Source organism: Eurypyga helias, unplaced genomic scaffold, assembly GCF_000690775.1.
Source record: "Eurypyga helias isolate BGI_N326 unplaced genomic scaffold, ASM69077v1 scaffold4957, whole genome shotgun sequence".
Lineage (NCBI taxonomy): Eukaryota > Metazoa > Chordata > Aves > Eurypygiformes > Eurypygidae > Eurypyga > Eurypyga helias.
The window spans coordinates 1-20,011 of NW_010260962.1; the positions used below are offsets into that span (position 1 = coordinate 1).

The 20,011-nt window shown below is 37.7% G+C and overlaps 1 protein-coding gene across 1 annotated transcript in view; it reads left to right on the top strand.

Annotated features, from left to right (window-relative positions):
- Positions 1-1,332: 1,332 nt before the first annotated feature.
- Positions 1,333-20,011, top strand: part of LOC104512277 (dynein heavy chain 5, axonemal-like) — a gene marked incomplete at both ends in the record, with an annotated part of 92,726 nt that continues 74,047 nt past the window's right edge. The window contains 15 exons of the mRNA XM_010155198.1: positions 1,333-1,521; positions 1,623-1,697; positions 4,025-4,111; positions 5,518-5,589; positions 8,366-8,467; positions 9,388-9,574; positions 10,763-10,928; positions 11,041-11,134; positions 12,309-12,407; positions 13,754-13,935; positions 16,054-16,173; positions 16,886-17,087; positions 18,785-18,880; positions 19,468-19,641; positions 19,735-19,824. Of these exons, the coding sequence (XP_010153500.1) occupies positions 1,333-1,521; positions 1,623-1,697; positions 4,025-4,111; positions 5,518-5,589; positions 8,366-8,467; positions 9,388-9,574; positions 10,763-10,928; positions 11,041-11,134; positions 12,309-12,407; positions 13,754-13,935; positions 16,054-16,173; positions 16,886-17,087; positions 18,785-18,880; positions 19,468-19,641; positions 19,735-19,824 (1,935 nt within the window). The remainder of the gene's footprint in view (positions 1,522-1,622; positions 1,698-4,024; positions 4,112-5,517; positions 5,590-8,365; positions 8,468-9,387; positions 9,575-10,762; positions 10,929-11,040; positions 11,135-12,308; positions 12,408-13,753; positions 13,936-16,053; positions 16,174-16,885; positions 17,088-18,784; positions 18,881-19,467; positions 19,642-19,734; positions 19,825-20,011) is intronic.

The following is a 20,011-nucleotide window of genomic DNA, read 5'->3' on the forward strand; positions in this document are numbered from 1 at the left end:
TGTATTTGAGATTGCCCTGACCCAGTGTTGTTGACCTTCATGAGGTTGGCAGAGGCCCACCTCTCCAGCCTGTCCAGGTCCGTCTGGATGCCATCCCTTCCCTCCAGTGTGTCGACTGTGCCACACAGCTTGGTGTCATCAGCAAACTTGCTGAGGGTTCACTCAATGCCATCATCCATGTCACTAATGAAGATGTTAAACAGTACCGGTCCCAGCACCAACCCCTGAGGAACGCTGCTCGTTACTGGTCTCCGCTCAGACATAGAGTCATTGACGACCACTCTCTGAGTGCGACCATCTAGCCATTTCCTTTATCCATCGAGCAGTGCATCCATCAAATCCATGTCTCTCCAGTTTCAAGACAAGGATGTCATGCGGGACAGTGTCAAAAGCTTTGCACAAGTCCAAGTAGATGACATCAGTTGCCCGTCCTCTGTCCACCAAGGTTGTGACCCCATTGTAGAAGGCCACCATATTCATCAGGCATGATCTGTCCTTGGTGAAGCCATGTTGGCTGTCACCAATCACCTCCTCATTCTCCATGTGCCTTAGCATGGTTTCCAGGAGGATCTGCTCCATGATCTTGCCAGGCACAGAGGTGAGACTGACTGGCCTATAGTTCCCTGGGTCCTTCGTTTTTCCCTTTTTAAAGATGGGTTATGTTTCCCCTTTTCCAGTCATCGGGAACGTCACCAGGCTGCCATGACTTTTCAAATATGATGGATAGAGGTTTCACAACTCCATCCACCAGTTCTTTCAGGACCTGCGGATGTATTCCGTCAGGTCCCAAGGACTTGTGCACCTTCAGGTTCCTCAGGCGTTCCAGAACTTGATTCTCGCTGACCATGGGTGGCTCTTCATTCTCCCAGTCCCTGTCCTTGCCTTCCATGACTCTGGGGCTAAACTTATTTCCCTGGAGGTAATAACTTGATACCATGTATTAAAATGCTGGCAGTATAGAGATAGATCTGTTCCTAGATCTGGGATATGGACATACAGAAGTTTGGAAGCTGGATTCACAAAGCTGAGATTTGAATTAGAACCTTTAAAGTGTTAAGTTTGTATTGTGACCTAGGCCTGGATCCACATCTGATTCTGAGATCCTGATCTGAAGTTTCTGCTCTAAAGTTTCCACTGTAGCAGCTTTATACTGAGAAATAATTGTAGCCTAACGTATTAATAATTACTCATCTTTTCCCTCTGCATTCCTGAAATGCAATTTTTTGTGTTCCTGCTTGAAGTAATTTATAAAACCTGCTTAAAAATCAAGAATATAAAATACAATCCTTAAGTAAGGAAAAAGAGTCTCTCTAACAACCTTTTATTTTCTAGACAACTGGTAAGAAAAGTATAGTACTTTCCAGTGAAACCAGGAAAGAACTAGCCAAGCAAGCCAAAGTTACCAAAGAGGAGAGAAGAGCTCAGATAGATGAAAGACACAAGTATTTGATATCAAGATTAGCAGATGGGATAGGCTTAAGTGAGCAGCAAGTGGAGGAGGCCATTATTTGTGATGACAAGGTAAATATTAATTGAGTTGTTATTATTTAATATATTTCCAAAATTACCAGTCTTTTGAAACTACTTCACAATTGTAACTACAATTGTAATTTTGTTTTTAGTTTCAGCTTATAGAACAATTCTTTGCCCCTAATGGACTTAAAAAGTTGCTCTTCTTTTACCAAGATGTATTGCAGGTATTTTTTCTGTTATTACTTCTGCAAAAGCAAAGTTGCATGTTTTAAAAAGATCACGATTGTTGCAAAATTGAGAAAATCTTAGGAGAGATTTTTGTGCTATGCATGCCAATGTGTAAAGAACTTGGATCTCATTGTTTAGATACTGACATCTTAGGTGAAAACAGGAGAATGCTCTGTGGCGTGGTGTGATACTATTCTTGTTTTCATAAAAGAAAACTTAAAAATGGCCAAGTAAAGGAAAAATCTACACTTCAAAAATTATATATAATTAAGGCATCATGTTCCCAGTATTCGGAGTTTAAAAATGCTAGGTTGGCTGACATAATAGGAAGGGGGGAACGGTCTGTGTGAGAACTGTTTTGTCTTCTCCTTTTGGTTTGAACTACACCAGCTCCACTATGGACAAAACACTGATTCAAGAGGCTGAAAAATTATGTGGTTTATTTCTAAATTAAGGTGGCTTTACGTTCTCATTCTGCAGGAAATAATCTTAAGCTTGGAAAACTGTAACTGGAAATAAGGTAGCTGCTGTCCCCAAGGTGTTTCTCTCAATTTTAGAAGGAGAAGCCTCTTCATAAAAGACAAAATAATTTGTTCAGCTTGCACTCAGTGTGTGATATCAGAATGTGCCAAGCAACCTTGAAATTGCCAAACAGGACTGTTGCAGGCTTCCTGAACAGTAGAAGTCCTTCCTCAGTCCTTTTGGGTTATGCCATTGAGGAGCCATGTTAGGGTGAGCTCACTCACCATGTGGTGGTATTTTAGGTTTGTGGGGGAGAAAAAACTCATTGATAATGCACGACCGTCAGTTAAGCGCAAGAATTAATTACAGATTCATAGAATGAATTGCAGGTTCATTGCAATTCATATAACTTAAAAGAACTTGTGAGTGTTACTGGAATTGCCTAGAGACTTTGCAAAGCACAGAATCAGCTCAGCTGTCAAAACAATTTAATCAGTTTTCCCTTTCATTGGGACCGTGCCTGCACATTTCTGGGACGAACATGTTGTTCTCTGACTTAAAACAAGATGAAAATCAAAACCTTGAAAATGTTTTCCTTAACTTACAAGCCAGAAATAAATGCCTAGCTTGGGTTGAGCGAAGCATCTCATTTCTGCATCTGCTTTTGTTTTATTTTGGTCTTTTTAACCAGTAAAATAAGAATTTATCAAAGTTTTGTTGCACAAGCAGCTTAGCATAAAAATAAATGTCTCTGATGGAAAGAATGAATGCCATCTGTAGCATCTTCCACCCCATTCTGGCGAGTCAAGAGCTCTCATTACGTCGACTGTTCTGTCAACGGTTTGGTGTCAAACAGATCAGAGGATTGGATATGTCTCAGAGGCAGTGTCCTACATACTTGCCCTGTTCTTATTAATTTTTGGCCATTGTTGTAGGCTGGCCTGGGCAGATCATTAGCCTGACCTAGCAGACATGTTCTTCCCAAGATTTGTCAACTATCTTTTCTTCAGTGCTGCTCACCTCTCTTTTTCACCAGCTTGCATGCATGATGTTCACTTGAGACTGTGCACAGGGGTTAGAAGATACTGATTTGGGGTGGAAGTGGGGAGTCACCACTGTATCATACGTCACACGTTTAGTCTAGCAGGAGCTGAATATTTGACTTTCAGTAAGAGGCCTCTCAAACATGAGAGAGAAATATACCTGCAGGCTTCTTCCACATAATTTTCTGTTACATTCTTCCAAGTTTCAACAGATTATTTTCCATAGTGTGTGACAGAAGATCAGAGGCAAACAGGTCTTTATTAGGCTTAAACTTTTTTGCTGCTTCAAAGAGAAGGGGTTGTAGATACATCTTAGTGGAGAGAGACCAATGGCAGCAAGGCTTCTCACAGAGAAAGTTTTTTGGAGTGATGTTAAAGACGTGGGCAGAAAACTAAGTTTCTTTGCCTTGTTGGCAGGATATAGCTGAGAGTTTTCCTTTTGAGTCCTGCTCACAATTACATGATGACTTTGCAGACCAGGCACATGACTTTTTCTGCATGACATCATTTGTTTCTGTGGAAGAAGTTGCTCTAGGAAACACTTCAGATTTAATTTCATTAGTTTTTCTATGATTTTTTTCCCCCTTCTTCTTTGAGTGTTTTCTGAAAGAAAAGGGCTATGAAACTGTTTACTAGCGATTGTGAGATTCATGCCAAGCTTATTCTCCAGATAAAGCCAACCTCACAATTTCTGTTTGGGAATTACTAACTGATTCAGAATGATCTTGGTTATAATTCACATATATCAAATAGGATGAGTTATTTGTATGCTAATAGTTTTTATTTTATTAACCTCTTATTTACAATTTAATTGCTAGCAAAAGTCAAATGCATCGTTGAGTTCAGATGGGTCAACAACCAGCTTGCTTCAGAAGAAGTTATTTTTTACCATGGGTTCTACTGAGGTATGGTTGAAAAATATGTTAGATGACGTTTGAAAAGTAGAATATTGAAAAAAACATAACAGTTGTGCAGCTTTTTGTAATTTTTGGACAGCTATGTAAGTACTTAGTCCGTGTTCCTGTAATGTAAGATCTCCCAACATTTCTTGAGTTGGAATTCAGCAGTAAAGAAGTAGTGATTAATGGATTTAAATGTCTGAGAGGAGAGCAGGTCAGATAAACCCTTGTTAAAATATCACAAATCCTAACGTTTTGTTAATGACTGCATGTTTAAGTATTTTCCAGTACTCGTGTGCTTCTAGTTTAAAAGTGCAGTTCTTCAGTGGTTTCTGATTTCCTTTCATATAATAATACTGCACATTACTCCAAAAATACCTTTAATAATGATTTTATTTCATTCAAATTCTTGTAACAACCTCTTCACTGTAATGTCTAAGCATTATTCAGCAGTGTATTCAGAGTAGTCATTAAGACTTCTGATTTTTTTTCTTTCCATCTTTTTTGGGGGAGAATCAGGTGTACCATATACAGTTTTCTTTAAATAAGGCATGGTGATGTCTTCTCCCCGCTCCCCAGTGAGCTTATGTTAACATATTTATATTAGAAAAGACAGAGCTGAAGAATTCTTTCTTGCTTTCAGAGGAGAAGTGAGGTTCATTGCTCTGCCAATTGGACGAATTGGAATAGCATTTCTAATTTTTGGTAGTTGAATTATTATTAGATTTGATAAATTAAAAATAAGCATTGTTGCAGTACTGACTTGCAGTACTTCTACATTACTTCACTCCATCCAGAAGATGAAAATACATGTTAAAAAGTATTTGGATCATAAGTTTTTAGTAATCTTTAAGTTCTCTTTTGTAAAAAATGAAATAAATATCATTCTAAAATGATCCACTCTGGTCTGTATGTATGAAAAATACTTTACATGTTTGAAAGCTGAGGGTATTTTCGATGTTTTTTTCAGTAAACTTATGTTGGCAGATTCAGAAAGGGATTAGACAGTCTCATGGATAGGTCCATAAATGGCTACTAAAATAACTAGATAGGAATATGTCATCTAACAGCTGTCATAAAATGGTTGCAGTTGGTCAGGAAATAGATGAGGAGTGGAGCCCAGGAAGTGGCCTAGTGCGTAATCACTTCAGTGGAGTTTTCTTGGTGGAGATGCAATACTGGACTGGTCTCTCAGAAGGGCATTTTTGATGTTCTTATTTCAGATGGAGAAAAAAAGAGTGTTGGATTTGAGAGGGGCAGCTTTTCAAATACCCTCCAAACACTTTACTACCTTTTTGAGTAATTAATTTTTTTACAGTTTTGTTTTCAGTACATTTTAAAGTTGTTAAGTTAATTACCTTTACTGTACACATGATCCTTTTTAACTGTATGCATTTTGACCCTTTTTACAGAACTTCACAGGAACTTGTGCATTTTTCCTAAGGACATCAGAAAAAGTTTTAACTGCATCAAACATTTTCCAGGTGAGACCAAAATCATGCAATGTTTGCAGTGTACTTCATATTTTCTTAGACCTTTACTCATGCAACTGGAATCAGAAAAAGAAGTGAGGAGTGCTTTCATGAAAATTTCTAGTTCTGCGTTTAACAGCAGTTCTTTTCATCTGAATAATTATTTATGATAAAGTGATGTTCTAATAATTTGAAAATTAACTATTACAATATTATTAAAACATGATTTTAATTAATAAATATTAATTATCAATCACTCATTAAAAATATATTTTTTCATCGAAGTAGGGAATAAAGACCTAAACCAGGAGATTTCCTTTTAATTAATGAGCCTAAATTATGAAAATGCCGCACTTAAATAACTATACCTTTTAAAAATTAGAAATAAAGTTCCTACTGAAACTAACTGAAGTAAGGTTTTCCTGTGCCTCATATCTTTAGTTGCATATAAGAAAAGTACTGTAACAGCGTTTTCTGACTTTCAGAGATACTCATATTCTTGGGAATTATTTGCAATAGCTTTTTACAGAAAGCATCCAGCTAGTAACATCGAAGAATAGACAATGTAGTAAGCCTAAAATCATATCACAAAAATATTGATGCACGCATTTTTATGCTGTACAGATTTTCTCCTTATTTGTCGCTAATAGGTTGGTGTGTTCCATGTGAGCAGGCCAAAGCTGTAGTAAGTTTGTTCTTCAGCTACAGTCATGGAAATTAGTACTTCATTTTCTGTCAGTCACTTTCTTTATAACAACATTTTTACAGATACCTCACCCAGAGGTGCAAGAGTAATTTCTAGGCTTCCTCTTCTTGCACCCTGTCAGTCCTGATGCTCTGTTTCAGTTGGGTACTTGTCAGAATGGTTGTCCAAACTCTGTGGTTAGCTGCCTTGGTGCCTTCTCTCTGTGGTTCTCTTGTGATCATCTTCTTTTGTCGGGGGCTGTCATGCAGTTTCATTAAAACTTCGTTCTTTATGTGAGTCAATATTTTTAGGTGCTATAGAAGGTAAACCAAGCCCTACCTTCATTCAGCTGGTCTTCACACTGATGAGGCTTGGAGCTCAGGCTCAGACTGGCTTGGCAAATTTTGGTTTGTCCTGAAGAGTGTGTAGAACTAGTTGGAGGGACAATCTGGGACCCTCCCTAGAAATAAATTGATTTGTCCCCTATTTCTCAAGAGAAATAGCTGAATCTTCAGTGTCCTGTGGAAAGGAATGGATCAGGTTGTATGTTGACTTTGTCCTAGAGATTCTCGTGAACAGACAGAAGTCGCGAAAGAATTTTCCCTACCTCATGCTCTCCCTACAACAAATGCAATCATTCCTTTTATGGGAGAAACTGGCATTGTGAAAAGCATCTGAAGAGGGAAAATAGGTGTCAGTTCCTTGCTTCATTAACCTTCTGTCCTTTCCCTCTGCTATTTTGCTAGCACACCCTTTTGCAGAATGAAGTAGTTTTGGGGCATTTCCTTGTTTAAAACCCTTGGGAACAGGGCATTTCCTTGTTAAAACCCTTGGGGACATTGCCTCACAGGGACCTGTTCAGACATGCAAAGAAACTTGGGCTTCTTCCTCGTAAGCACTTCTTCAAGCATTGCTTAATGGGAACTGCGTTTCTCTATGACTTGACTTTGAGACTATCATGCTTTTTCATGCTTAAACTTCAGATGGAACAGAGTAAGAACAGTATCTTCATTGTTATCCATAATTCATCCACTTTTTGAGAAAGGACTTTCTACCTTCTTGTATTCTAGTGGGATTAAAAAACTAATATTGTTAGGAAGTAGTATTCCCCCCATGCATAGCAACTGGTAGTCTTAAATTCTCTTCTTTGGCATGCAAGTGGGGAACTAGCAAGAAATACACTAGTGATATTAATAATCAAATAGCCAACCAAGAATGTCAAAGCCTCTCCAAAAGTTCACTTGTAGTTGCCATTCCTGAAATACTCTGGAATGTAGCCCTTTCCATGGGCTAAAGCTGGTAGTAGAAGCTTTCAGGGCAGAACTCTCTACGCTTTCCCCCGTATCAGTGAGGCGCTCATGATGATGTACACAAAATGAGTGTATCTTTGTTCAGTCCAGAAGTCCTGAATGAGACTCTGCTAACAAGAGAGATACCCAGAGCCTAAATGGCTGGCAGTGTGGGTTGTAGAAAGCACATGACCCATATTCAGAACGTATACATTCGTAGGCAAAATGCCAGTAACAGAAACGCCAACCAGTCCATAAATGAATAGTGTTGGGAAAAGATGCAGTCACTCACTTCTTCCAATTTGTGCTTTGAGCTCTGCAGTAAAATTCCACTCACCAGTACTGACTCTCCAGCTTCAACAATTCACTGCTGCTTCCTTCACAGTAACAATGAACTGGAGTAAACTGTGCAACTGAGAGAGAATTTTTTTGTCTGATGTGTTTGTTGTCCTTTTTTAGGCATTTGTGATAGATGGAAGCTGTGCCTCTAAAAGACAAATACAGACATATAATTGTCTTAAGGTTAATTAATGCGTTGATGTTAAATGTTTCATTTTAATTGATTGCTGGAGTGTTGCTACAATATGGGAATGATGTTTTTGGGGACTCAAGGGCAAGTCTTGGAATGCCCAAATGAATTTTAGTCTATGTTGAATCCAAATTCAGCAGGTGGGGGGGGCAATATCCTCATGGAAACTATGTAGTTATGGACTACATGGTCCGTATGTGCCTGCCATGTGTCTGAATTTCACTCAGATATTATGGTGTTGAAGAAGTTTATGTGTTCTCTGCTAACTTTTGTTTCTTCCTGAAGGAGGTGAATTTTGGCATATTTGATTGTACTAATGGAAGTATCCTTCAGGGCCTGGAATTTTTCTTGTCCCAGATCATGGTACCAGCACTTAAATCCCAGCAGGTAATTGAATAGCTGCTGTTTTTTCTTGAGAACATTTGGAATGAAAGCAAGTGGCTGCTGCAGTCCACTTTGTGCATCAGGTGAACATAAAACAGACATACAAAGAGATACAAGTCCAATATAGGCCTTTATGAGAGTCATGCAGTTTGTTTACGTGTTTGACATTCATGTATTTATTATTTTCAAGCAATAATCCCAAGTGTAACGCTCATGACAGAAGTGAACACAGCACAGCAGCTATACTAGGGCAAAACTGTGATGATTTAATAAAACTAGATTAAGCCTGAGTTGAAAGAAGTGCCAAGTTCTTCTGGCACCACAAAAGATCAGTCCATGATTTTATTCTAGAGTGTGGACAGCAAGCACTATATCACAGCCAGGGCATGCAGCTTCTTCAAGTTGTCCTTGTTCTGTGGCACTCAGAAATCATCACAGTTCATTCTGTTGCCTCTAGAAGTACATGTTCAGAGGTAGGAAATATGCTAAAGCTCAGTGTCTGTTGAGAATGGTGGTGACATATGCTGTTTACCATATGCTGCCATTTTCTCTGAGCCAGGAGCAGGATGGGAGATTAGAGTCTGTTTCCTCTGTTCACAGTGTGCCAAATCAAACTGAAAAAAAGGCAGTAATTCAGTGTGAGGACAATGAGAGCAGGGAGACGTTTTTATTTCTACAGAGCCTCATGCTTGTCTCTTTTTGCCTAACAGAATAAATAAATCAATGCACACTTAAAGTAATTGTGTTATAGTACTGGTGAGTTTATTTAAAGGACATACTGTTAAATCTTTATATATTGCCATGAATAAGAAATACATTTCTAATGAAAAATATAATACCTTTTGTCTTCTAGAAGAAAGTGTGACCCTTGTTTTACCTTTGCCTTTTTTTTTTTTTTTTTGTATAAATCATAAAATAAACAGAACTGGGGAGCTGTGAAAGAAGGCTTGAAGAACAGCCAGATACAAGACTTTCTCTATTCAGTGGATAAATTTGTGGGTACTCTGTCATCATCAAGACAGAATATAGAAGATAAAATTGAGCTCACGAAAGTGGATATTGATATTTATATCAGCAACTTACAGAACCCATCTGACTACATAACTGCAGGTGAGTAATTCCTACAGCAAAGCAAACACAATGATGTTGTTTATAAAATAAATGTTATGCCATTAGTAAAAATTTACCTTGAAGAATTAATTCATCTTCCCTGAGCTATGTACATTTTTCTTACTCTTGCCACGTTTCTGACTGTGTAATCATAAAATCATCAAGCATTTACCCATTCTTTATTTCATAGATCTTAAAGGGTTAGGTAATTCCTTGACATATGATGTATGCAGTGGCCTGTGTTTCTTCTAGTTTGCTGGCAAAGTTGTTGCTGAGTGAAGCCACATGCTAATGTGTATACTCTTCACTTCCTTTGATACTGGGGAAATCCTGTCCAATAGTAAGTCTGGCTGTGAGGGCTGTGAGTCAAAACAAGAAGTATTTATAAAAATTTATGTACATATTTGTATATGTAAGAAAAAGAGTAGTTATGTGTCTTTGAACACTAACTTGTGACCATTTCTTATCACCACATGGGTTTTCAGAGTGAAATAATGCCAAACTAGCCAATACTTCTGCAGTCCCTCTCAACTGTACATGGGTTTATGGCAGGACAACTTCCACAGAACTAGTGACTCTTAAGATGAGAAAATAATGTTATATGGCTGGACATCCATTTCGTGGTACAAGCTGCATGAGTCCTAAATATAGTGCACCAAGTGAGCTGGACTGTTTCAGCTGCTAGGGCAATCTAAAAGATGTGCTGACTTCTAAACTGTAGAGGTTTTTTGTGACTGTTAATAATGGTGTCCATTACATGATGCTTTTAATGTGGAATAGGCTGTAATGGCAGAAAGAGAGAAATTTGAAGAAGTAAGCCTTTTCTTATGAAAATACAAGCAGAAAAAGGTGCACGTAATAGTTAATATATTTCTTGGACTCCTGAAACGTGATTCTCCCAAAACCACATCACTGTAATTTTTTTTTTTCTTATGAACTCCTGGTATTTTTATGTTTCCATTGTAAAGGATATGCAGTAGTAACAGAGTGGGTAGGTACAAGTTGTATGTTTGTGCATCTTGTTGTTAACAGTCTTAATGTTTTCCTGTTGGTCAGTGGTTTGAATATACTCACCTTACACAGAGGATCGGCTATGTTTGCCAAGGAAAAGAAGTTGCACTTCTGTAGTTAAAAATCTGTATTTATTTCTTGGTACTTATGAGACTGTCCCATTATATAATTCTGAAGGCAGTAACACAGAGGTCACTGAGAAACTTGAAGAAGTGCTCATGATTTGGATCAAACAGATCAGACAAGTTTTGGTGAAGAGTGAACAAATGAGAAGAGAAGCTGATGACACTGGTCCATCTGCAGAGCTGGAACACTGGAAGACAAGAATGTCATCATTTAACAGGTTAAATCCCTGCATTATTTCATACACAGTTTAATAAAAAAAAAAACCTTCTTAAAAATAAATGTAAACTTTAATTCCAAAGAGAGTATTAAATATGTTTCTTCCTTCAAAGTCTTTTAGATGAGATCAAGAGTTCAAGAGTAAAGAAAATTATAACTATTCTTCAGGCAGCAAGATCAAAGACATTGAAGCAGTGGAAAGAGCTGGTAATTACTATGTTTGAATAAAAGTTTTAAATGAGTACAGTACTGTATTTCTAACACAGAGAACTAAACACACAGTTCTAAAAATAGTTTTGAGTGTTTATGCTGGTTTTGTGCTGGGGTTTATTTTCCTTTTGTTGAAAAATATAACACCAATGAATCTGAAGTTAAATAGGTAACTCAAAAAGAAGTCGATGCCTCTGTAATGTGTCTTTCATTAACACAACCGGCGGAAGGGTTGTGCAAAAGTAAAGCATTTCAGCAATACAACATTTTTGTGTCTCTCTCCAGCTGTACTCTGTGCAGGCCAACTGTAGAGATGTCTGAAAATCCATCATATTGCTTTTAGAATTATTGACAGCTGGCTTGTTGCAGCATAACTGCCACTTCAGATAAGTGGATATCTGTGATGTAAAATCATCGTTCAAAAGCCAGAAAATCAGCTGTAGACCATGTACAGCCAGTCAGACCCCCCAAAACACCAGAATGTAGAACTTCTAGCACTTAAGAAGGTATTCTAATGTTCTGAAAGTAGACCAGGAAAACGGTTTCACCTTGCTGAAGTTTTATTTTGCGCTGAACATATATGCAGACTTTTACGATAAATGGCATTTGGATGAGAGTGTCTGTACAGAGCCAGTACAAGCTAAAGATGATGAACTAGATTTCTTTCTTCATACAGAATTACATCCTCAGTACTGGATAGTTCCACCTGTCATGAACAGGAGGATATACAGGCATTAGTTGTGAGTGTGTTAGCCCTAACAGGTGTTTATTAAAAAAATGATGGGAAACTCCCTGGTACATTTCAGGGATCTTGTCTAAGTTCTGAGGAATGGGTACCATGCTGAAACTATTCTAAAATGTATGTCAGGTTACCAAAACCACACTATTGTACTTCCATCAGGAGGGAAAAACTTTGGCTGTCTAAGCAAGAAGTTTCTCTAAATCACATCCAAAATGTTGCTTATTGGCAGGTAGATCTGAACGATTTTTGCATGTGGAAGCAGTTATTTCATATGTAAAGAAGAAATGGCTTATTTGAGAATACTTCTGTGACAAAATGTTTGCAAGATGGAGTCGTAGGCTTGTCATAGCATGTATTTTAGAAGAGCCAAGAACCCATTCATTAAGTTTTAACACTATTAATTCTATTTCTTTTCTTTTCTCCCTTCAGGATGGTAATGTAACAATTGCTGCCAATGAAGCTAAGGACAACGTGAGATATCTATATGCATTGGATAAATTTTTTGGTCCACTTGCCAAAGCTTCGCCTGTAAGTAGTACTCTAAAGGCACTCAGTGTGAAATTCGGAAAAGAAGGGAAAGGCTTTTGCTGCTGAAAGAAACATATTTCTCCTTTCAGTATTTAACTGCTATGCTTAATGATCAGTGGACAGCTTAATTCCCTTGGCATTAGTGAACTGAGTTTAGGGATTTTGAATAAGCCAGAGATAATACTACTTTTTGTGTAGGGGGCAGTTGTCATTCCAGAAGATAATTGAAGGATGTGAGAAAAGTTAGCAAAAGATGGTATTTTTCCAAATGTGATATCAAGCTGAACTGTGGGTGTGAGGTTGGTCTTGCATGTGGTACCTCTTCTTGACTCCATGCTTCAGTTAGCAGTTACTTGTGAGAATTTCAATGCAAATATCGTTAAATGATCTTAAGCCTCAGTTGAGCTGAAATTGAGCAGCTTCCACTTATTTTACAGGTTAAAGCTGTTTCTCTTGCAGGTAGCATGTATTTACTTTCATCCTGGCTCAAAATATAATATTTATTTTCATAACCATGTGGGTTTCAGATTTCGTTTTTTTAAGTGAGAGCATGAATTCTGAGATACAGCCACTGGGCAAAACTGTCTGAATTTACACCATTCAAAAGATTTACCCATAATCCAGTTGCTTACAAATTTTCTAAATAATGTTTTCAAAGCTTGAACTCTGTTTGCATCCATTGTGTTACTTTACACTGCTTTTCTTTTGCAAATATTCATCGTTCTGCCACTTTGGCCTTGACTTTTAGATGTCATCCATTTTTTATCCTTTTCTAGACCAGTCACTGTCTCTTGTTCTGGGTTCTCAGTGTATCTGTCTTGCATGCATTTCTGTGGGACAAAAAACTATAGTTCAGTATCCTCAGTAAGAGAGAGGTTAATTGTTGCCTTGCCTCCCCTTTGGAGTTTCTCCTCTGTACAGATCTAGGCAAAATGAGCAAAGACCAACTTTCTTCTTGTCCTTCCTACAGCAGGCCAACTCTTTTGTAGCAGCGTATGAGTTCTTTTCCTCAGGTAGCATATTCCTTTGCAAAGCAGACTACAGCACCTTCATATACAGGAGGACATGGCCAAAAAGAATACAGTCTGGTTTTCTTATGGAAAATCCCAGTCTGGAAGAAAACCTATTTATTTATTCATTACGCATTCCCCATTTGTTCCTCCTGGTCTTAGTGTGTTAGATCTCTGCAAATGAATTGGATGGTCCGGTTCATAATGAGATGTCTAGAAGAACAATGAGTTGCAATCAAAATGATGTTTATTCGCTGACAGACATATTCCCAGAGCTGTCACATGTTAATTTTTATCAAATTCGAATTGCTGACTTTCCCATTTTTTCCTGTGTAGGTAACAATGATGGAACACGTACCCAGTTTAATGAATACTGTCTGTATGATATACTGTACATCGCCATACTACAACACGTCAGAGCGCTTGACATCACTTCTTCTTAAAATCACTAATCAAATGATTAACACATGCAAGATTTATCTATGTGAAGGTGTTTCAAAAATCTGGGATCTGGACAGGTGATAGAATTTTAATAATTTTGTCTTCTTTTGTTAACACTAGAAGTAAAATTATAGATTAGTCATGAAGATTATTAAAAGGTACATTTAAGTAAGCCCTTGTCCTCCTACCAGGCACTGATTCCCACATTAATTTTAGGCTTGTGGCTACTAATTTTGTGTAGAATTAAGTACTCTGCAAAACCAAGTTTGCTCTGTGTTGTGAAAAAAACTGTTATTAAAAAGCATGCAATGTATATTTCGGTATACAACACTTGATATTTTGCCCTCACGGCTTTTCTTAGACCAAAGCACACTTGAGCAATTAGAACTGGGAGCTGAGGTTCTTCATAAAGAAGCTCCGAGGACAGACTGGCCAAGTTCCATCTAAGATTTATATTTTGCTGTCAGTGGACAGGAAATCAGTTTGGGGAAGGGGACAATATATACCAGGACCAGAATCACAATTTGACTGTACTCTGGAGCGAGGTGTGTGGGTGATGGGATGGGACTTAAACTTCTATTTTCTGTGTATTCCATGGAGAATCATGTAACACATGAGGAGTGTTAACGGTGCCAGTGAGGCACCTGAAATTAAAAAAGCTAGATTTACTGTAAGTTTACTAGAACTTGCCTAAAACTAGTTTTGTTCTTCTGTTCTATTATTCTTGTTACAGCTATAAGTGTAGCAAGAGTCCTGGGTTTTCAGCAAATGTTAGGCAGAAAATGAACAAGAAGTTTGCCTCAGCTCTAGGAAGTTTGCAGTCTGAAATGTAAGAAGTGGATGGTGAGATGGGGGAAGGATAGAGGGGTGGAATAAACCCAGCAATCATTCAGTGTTGGTCCGGTGGAATGACAGTGTTTTCAGCAAAACTTGGCATGCACCTGGATGTTTTCTAGGCATGACTGCCAGGAGCACTAAAGGAGACATTTTAAGGAAGGGCTGAGTTAGCTGCTCTATGGCTGCTTGCAAGGAGCTGCTCCCAAGTGCTACCTACAGCGTAAGTGGAAGTGCAGAAATGTTTAAATTAACAAGTAGGTGGTGAATGCTACTTGTGGGTGGTGAAGATGAGCATGACATCTGAAGTTACCAACTAGAAAAGTAATGATTGGAACAGTCTCTTAAAAGAGTATAAATGGAGTAAGTTTATGGTTACTGAGGTGAGAGGGGAGATGCATTACAAGCTTCATCAAGCCATAGACAGTCAGGATGTCTGTGCTTCATTTCCAGCAAAGTCACAGGTGACACCGAGGTAACAGGCTGGGAGACATAAAAGTAAATCTAACAAATTATTTGGATTTCTCCTGTATTTTGGTGTGGGTAAAGGGAAGTTTTCAGAAATTACAGGTTATCAATTAAGCATTGGCTATGTTTATTCTAAAGAATTAATGTAAAAAGAAGTAGAATACACTTTTGTTTAGGCTAGCTGAATTTATTTTGCGATATTCTTCTCGTTTACTTATTTGCTGCTGCTGTCCCCACAAAAGTATCTGTCTTTCCCAGTTAGTGGTTTCAGTCTATAAAGTTTGACTATCATTTTAATTCCTGATGATCTTTTGTAAGATGAAGGACAAAACCAAAGTGGAGCAGCTGTCTTGGGTAAATGGCTTAAGACTAATTACCATGCCTCATCTATATTTCTCATGTATAGTAGTATCTCAGGGTTAATGAACAACTGTGTATACGGTGTGACTATCTGTGGCCTATATATAACCAATATCCTTGGCTACTGTAGTCTGGAAAAATACCTCTCCCCTCTTGACTGCTTAAAAAAACCCCAAAGAAACAAGTCAAGAAAAACCCATCAGCAATACCCAGGTTATAGAAGATGAGAAATGGCTGAATTGCAGGCACTCGGTAGCCAGAGTTTATGTGATATAAGTCCTTTCTGGACTATGCTGTGAAAGTTTTGGGTTGGTAACAATAAAACCTAAACTTAAAAATATCTAACCTAGGTAGCAAACTTAAAGCAAAACCTTATAATGTAATCCTCATATTTTGAACGTTTTCCAGGTTATGTGTAATTTTGTGTTCATATTTTGCAAAGTTGCATATCTGGCTGAAGGTTCTATTTTTATTTATACTCTTTTGAAGATCTACTTAGGATGATTTTTTTGTCTTCTCTACTTTTTTCTCAGGCAAGAATTGCTAAAGAGGATACAACAATGCATTTCCCTCAAGGAACGGTACCAAACATCCTTCCAGAGAATTAGGGAGGCACTAAAGGAAAAGCCAAGTGACAGGCAATTTGATTTCAGGTAAATAATTCACTCTGATGTTGAATCATATTCATTCACAGAATTTATAAGTGAGATGTCATTACATCCAATGGCTAGCAGAAAAGCTAAATACTCAATCAAAATGTAGTATTTATTATAATCAGAACATGACCTTGCAGATTTTTTTTTTTTAATTATTATTATTCAGGAATAGACCAGTGACTGATTTTTGCCTGTTGCTTGTTGATTTAGCATATGTACAAAGGGACTCAGAAATTTATGAATGTGTTAATTTAATACATACATTTATGTATGGTCTGAAATCCTAACAAATGAGACTCATGAATACAAGTGAAAAGATTCCATGGGAATTTAACCAGCTTTGGGCTGCGTTGGCTATCACAATGCCAAGGGGAGTTTTGCCTGTATTGGCATTGAAAGCATGAAGCATTTCTTAGTATTGCACATTCACATTTTGATCTCCTGCAAATGTCTTATTTAAAAGAGCAGCTCTTGTAAAATGTGGTAAAGGCTTTTATTTGACATATGTAAGGACTAAGCATTTTCTGTTTTATATCCATTACTTTAAAATGGGGGGAGGTTTATATGATTTGTAATTATTACAGCATAGATCTTTTTGTGTGAAACTTGGTAGCAGTTCTGGAAGAACATATGTGGGTTAATTATATGCATTTAAATCTATTACAAATAGATTTGCATAACAATCCCTCTGTTGCTTTTTTATTGTTAGTGAAAACTATATATTTGGAAAATTTGATACATTCTGTAAACGCTTGGAGAAGATTTCAGACGTGAGCAGTGTTATGGAAAGCCTTTTAGAGCTACAGCATATAAAAATAGAAGGTATTGAAGAGATCAGTAGTCATTACCAGAGCATTGCTACAAATGCCAAATCCAAACAGTATGATATTCTGGATCACAGAAAAAAAGAGGTATATATATATATTCAACCCCTGTCTGACAATCACTTCATTAATTCTGTGCTTTTCACTGGAGTTATGCAGAGAAGATTAATTTTCATAACAATGCATGTAGTATTTTGCTGTAACAATAACACTTTCATGTCTTTTAATGGAATTTGAAAGTGTTTGGGTAAATTTGGCTTTTATTTCAAATGTTTTTGTTAATTTTCGATAAACTAGGTTTTGTGCGATAGATAATACTACAAACAAATTTCCTAAACTTGTTTGTTTTGAGATGCATATATTTTGAACTGCAGACTGAAGACTGATTTGGGCAGGTCAAGGCATTAAATACAGTTTATCCAGTTGCAATAGTTACTCAGTGTTAGAAAATACAGTGGAATAGTTAAGGCAGTAAGTAGTATAGTAAAGGTGGCAAAGACATTTTGATGAACACTCGAGAGGGAGAAGTGAATGATACCACTCCACTGCTGAGTAGGGTGGTAAAAACTGAAGTGCCTTTTCAAGTGCTTCAGACCTATGTTTTAACACATTCTGCAAATATTGCAATTGAGCAGCTTTTTTTTTTGAGCTGTAGCCTGCTTGCTTTGCAGGACTGATAGCCTCACAGTAGAATGTCTCCTGCCTTCCTGAACTGTAGCTTGCAACTCTCAGCAACTTTCCTTTAAACATTTCAGTCTAGAGTACCTTTGGCTTTCTACTAACTGTTTGATGGCTTACATTTCTGTAATACTTACTGTGTGGTTCTCGTCTGCAAGAAAGCATTTGCTGGTAACTGGAATTTGAAGGTGTTTAAAAATTGTGTGGCTATTCTACACCTAAATGGTTGGAGCAATATATATTTTAGACTATCTTCCCAAGCATGTGGAGTTTTTTCTTCAAGGGGAAATTAGCACTGAATTATTCTTGTAGGTCCTCAGTCCTTTGGACTTTTAGGAAAAATTGTTAGAGATAAATACCCAAATTATTACAGGTAAATGCCCTACTTCTAATTAGGAGCTGCTGAATTTGATTGCCCAATAGGGGTGAGGCTGTCATAATTCCTTGTTCCTCCCACAAACCACATTGATCCCTGACTTTGCTTCTTCCCTAACTCCCATAAAATGTTTTGTATAGTCCCAAAATGCTTTTCCCTGGTAAACTGTAATGAGTCCCTTGCCTCCTAGGCAATAACCTCCCTTAGTCTGTGAGGTGGAGAGACTCTAGTTCAGACAGTGAGCTGAGCGCTCTCCCGTGGCAGTGCTGGGAGCAGCTGGTGAGCGTGCTGTGTTCTCTCTGATGAGGTTATTAGATTTCCTCTGCCAGTCATAGAATCATAGAATCACTGGGTTGGAAAAGACCTTAGAGATCATCCAGTCCAACCGTATCTGTCCGCCACTAAACCATATCTCTCAGCATCTCATCCACCTGTCTCTTAAACACATCCAGGGATGGTGACTCCACCACCTCCCTGGGCAGCCTGTTCCTTGCTCCTTTGTGCTCATGAAGAGGCTTTAATCATATAACCTAACACTTCTTGGGTTTTGTTTCCTTTGCTTAGAATGTAAATGCCTTTGTTACTGGTGTTGTCCCTGTTCTGTTTAATTCGGTGCTGAACACATGTCCTGAGCAGATAAAGCAAGATCCCCAAAAACTTCAGGGTCAGAACTTTGTGTGAATGAAAGCAACACTAGAGGTTTTTTTTTTTTTTTTTAACCCTTTTCTAGTTTGAAAAAGATTACCTTGAATTTAAGAACCAAATTGCAGCATTATATGAGTCCATACAAGAATTCGTGGATTCCTGGTTTGAGCAGACTGTAACTGTAAGTAATTTTACAAATGAAATCCCCTTGTTCTGGTGCTCCAAAAGACTGAGACCCACAGGCCATACTGAAATCTTTCATTACTGCCCATGTTCTGTACTGTGCTAGGGGCTGCCTGAGATATTGTAGGAGGACATTGATGCATTTCTCTTGCATTTATTTCTGTTGGACTGGCAGGAGTAATGAAATAATTTTTGCCACCTGTTACCTTAATGTCAGTACCATTCATTGGTTCAGGCCCTGATTGTGATATGAGGTGTTATTGAAGCATGATTAAAGGTGTAGGTGCTCTACCACAGCTGTTGGCAGAAAAAAAGGGTGATGATTTGAGAGTCAGAAAAAAGTTAAATATCCCAGTATACTGTAGTGGTAGCAGTTTCTTGGTTCCTACTCTGGTATCTCTGTTCTAAATGGGACAAAATACAGAAGTAAAATTCACTAACTTGTCTGGATGGACTTTTTTGCTTTTCTTAGAAAACTTATATAACATAAATTAAAGAAAAACCCAAAAAACCAAACCGTTTATGAACAATGACTTTCTGAACTATTAACATATTCTGGACTAAATGCTCCATCCTTCTTTTTAGACTGAACAGATGCTGGGACTTCTGATGAAGCTTGAAAAAATAGGAGAAAATCACATTGATCTCAGTGAGAAGTATACCATTGTCCTTCAACAGTACAGCCAAGACTTGGAGTTTGTTCGAAAACTCTATCAGGAGCAAAAAGAAAATCCACCTGTATCACGTAATATACCACCAGTAAGAATGAAATAAATGAGAGAGAAAAAGGACTTTGCTTCTTGACTGTTTTTAAGTTAATGGAAATATAACCTCATATCTTCTGTGTTTTAGGTAACAGGGAAGATTATGTGGGCTGAGCAGTTATACAGAAAAATTGACCATCCAATGACATTCCTTAAAAAGAAAACCACACTTCTGAAGGTTGGAAATTAGCAGAGGGGAGGATTTATGCTAAACTTTCAAGCATGTTATTGACAGACACATGATTTATTTTTATAATGCTAAGCTCACTTTTCTAGCAACTTGCATTCAAGCTCATCCAACAGGATAGGTGTTAGTGTTTGCTGCAAGGTTTAAATTCCTTTTTGCAGCATTATTCTGCAACTTA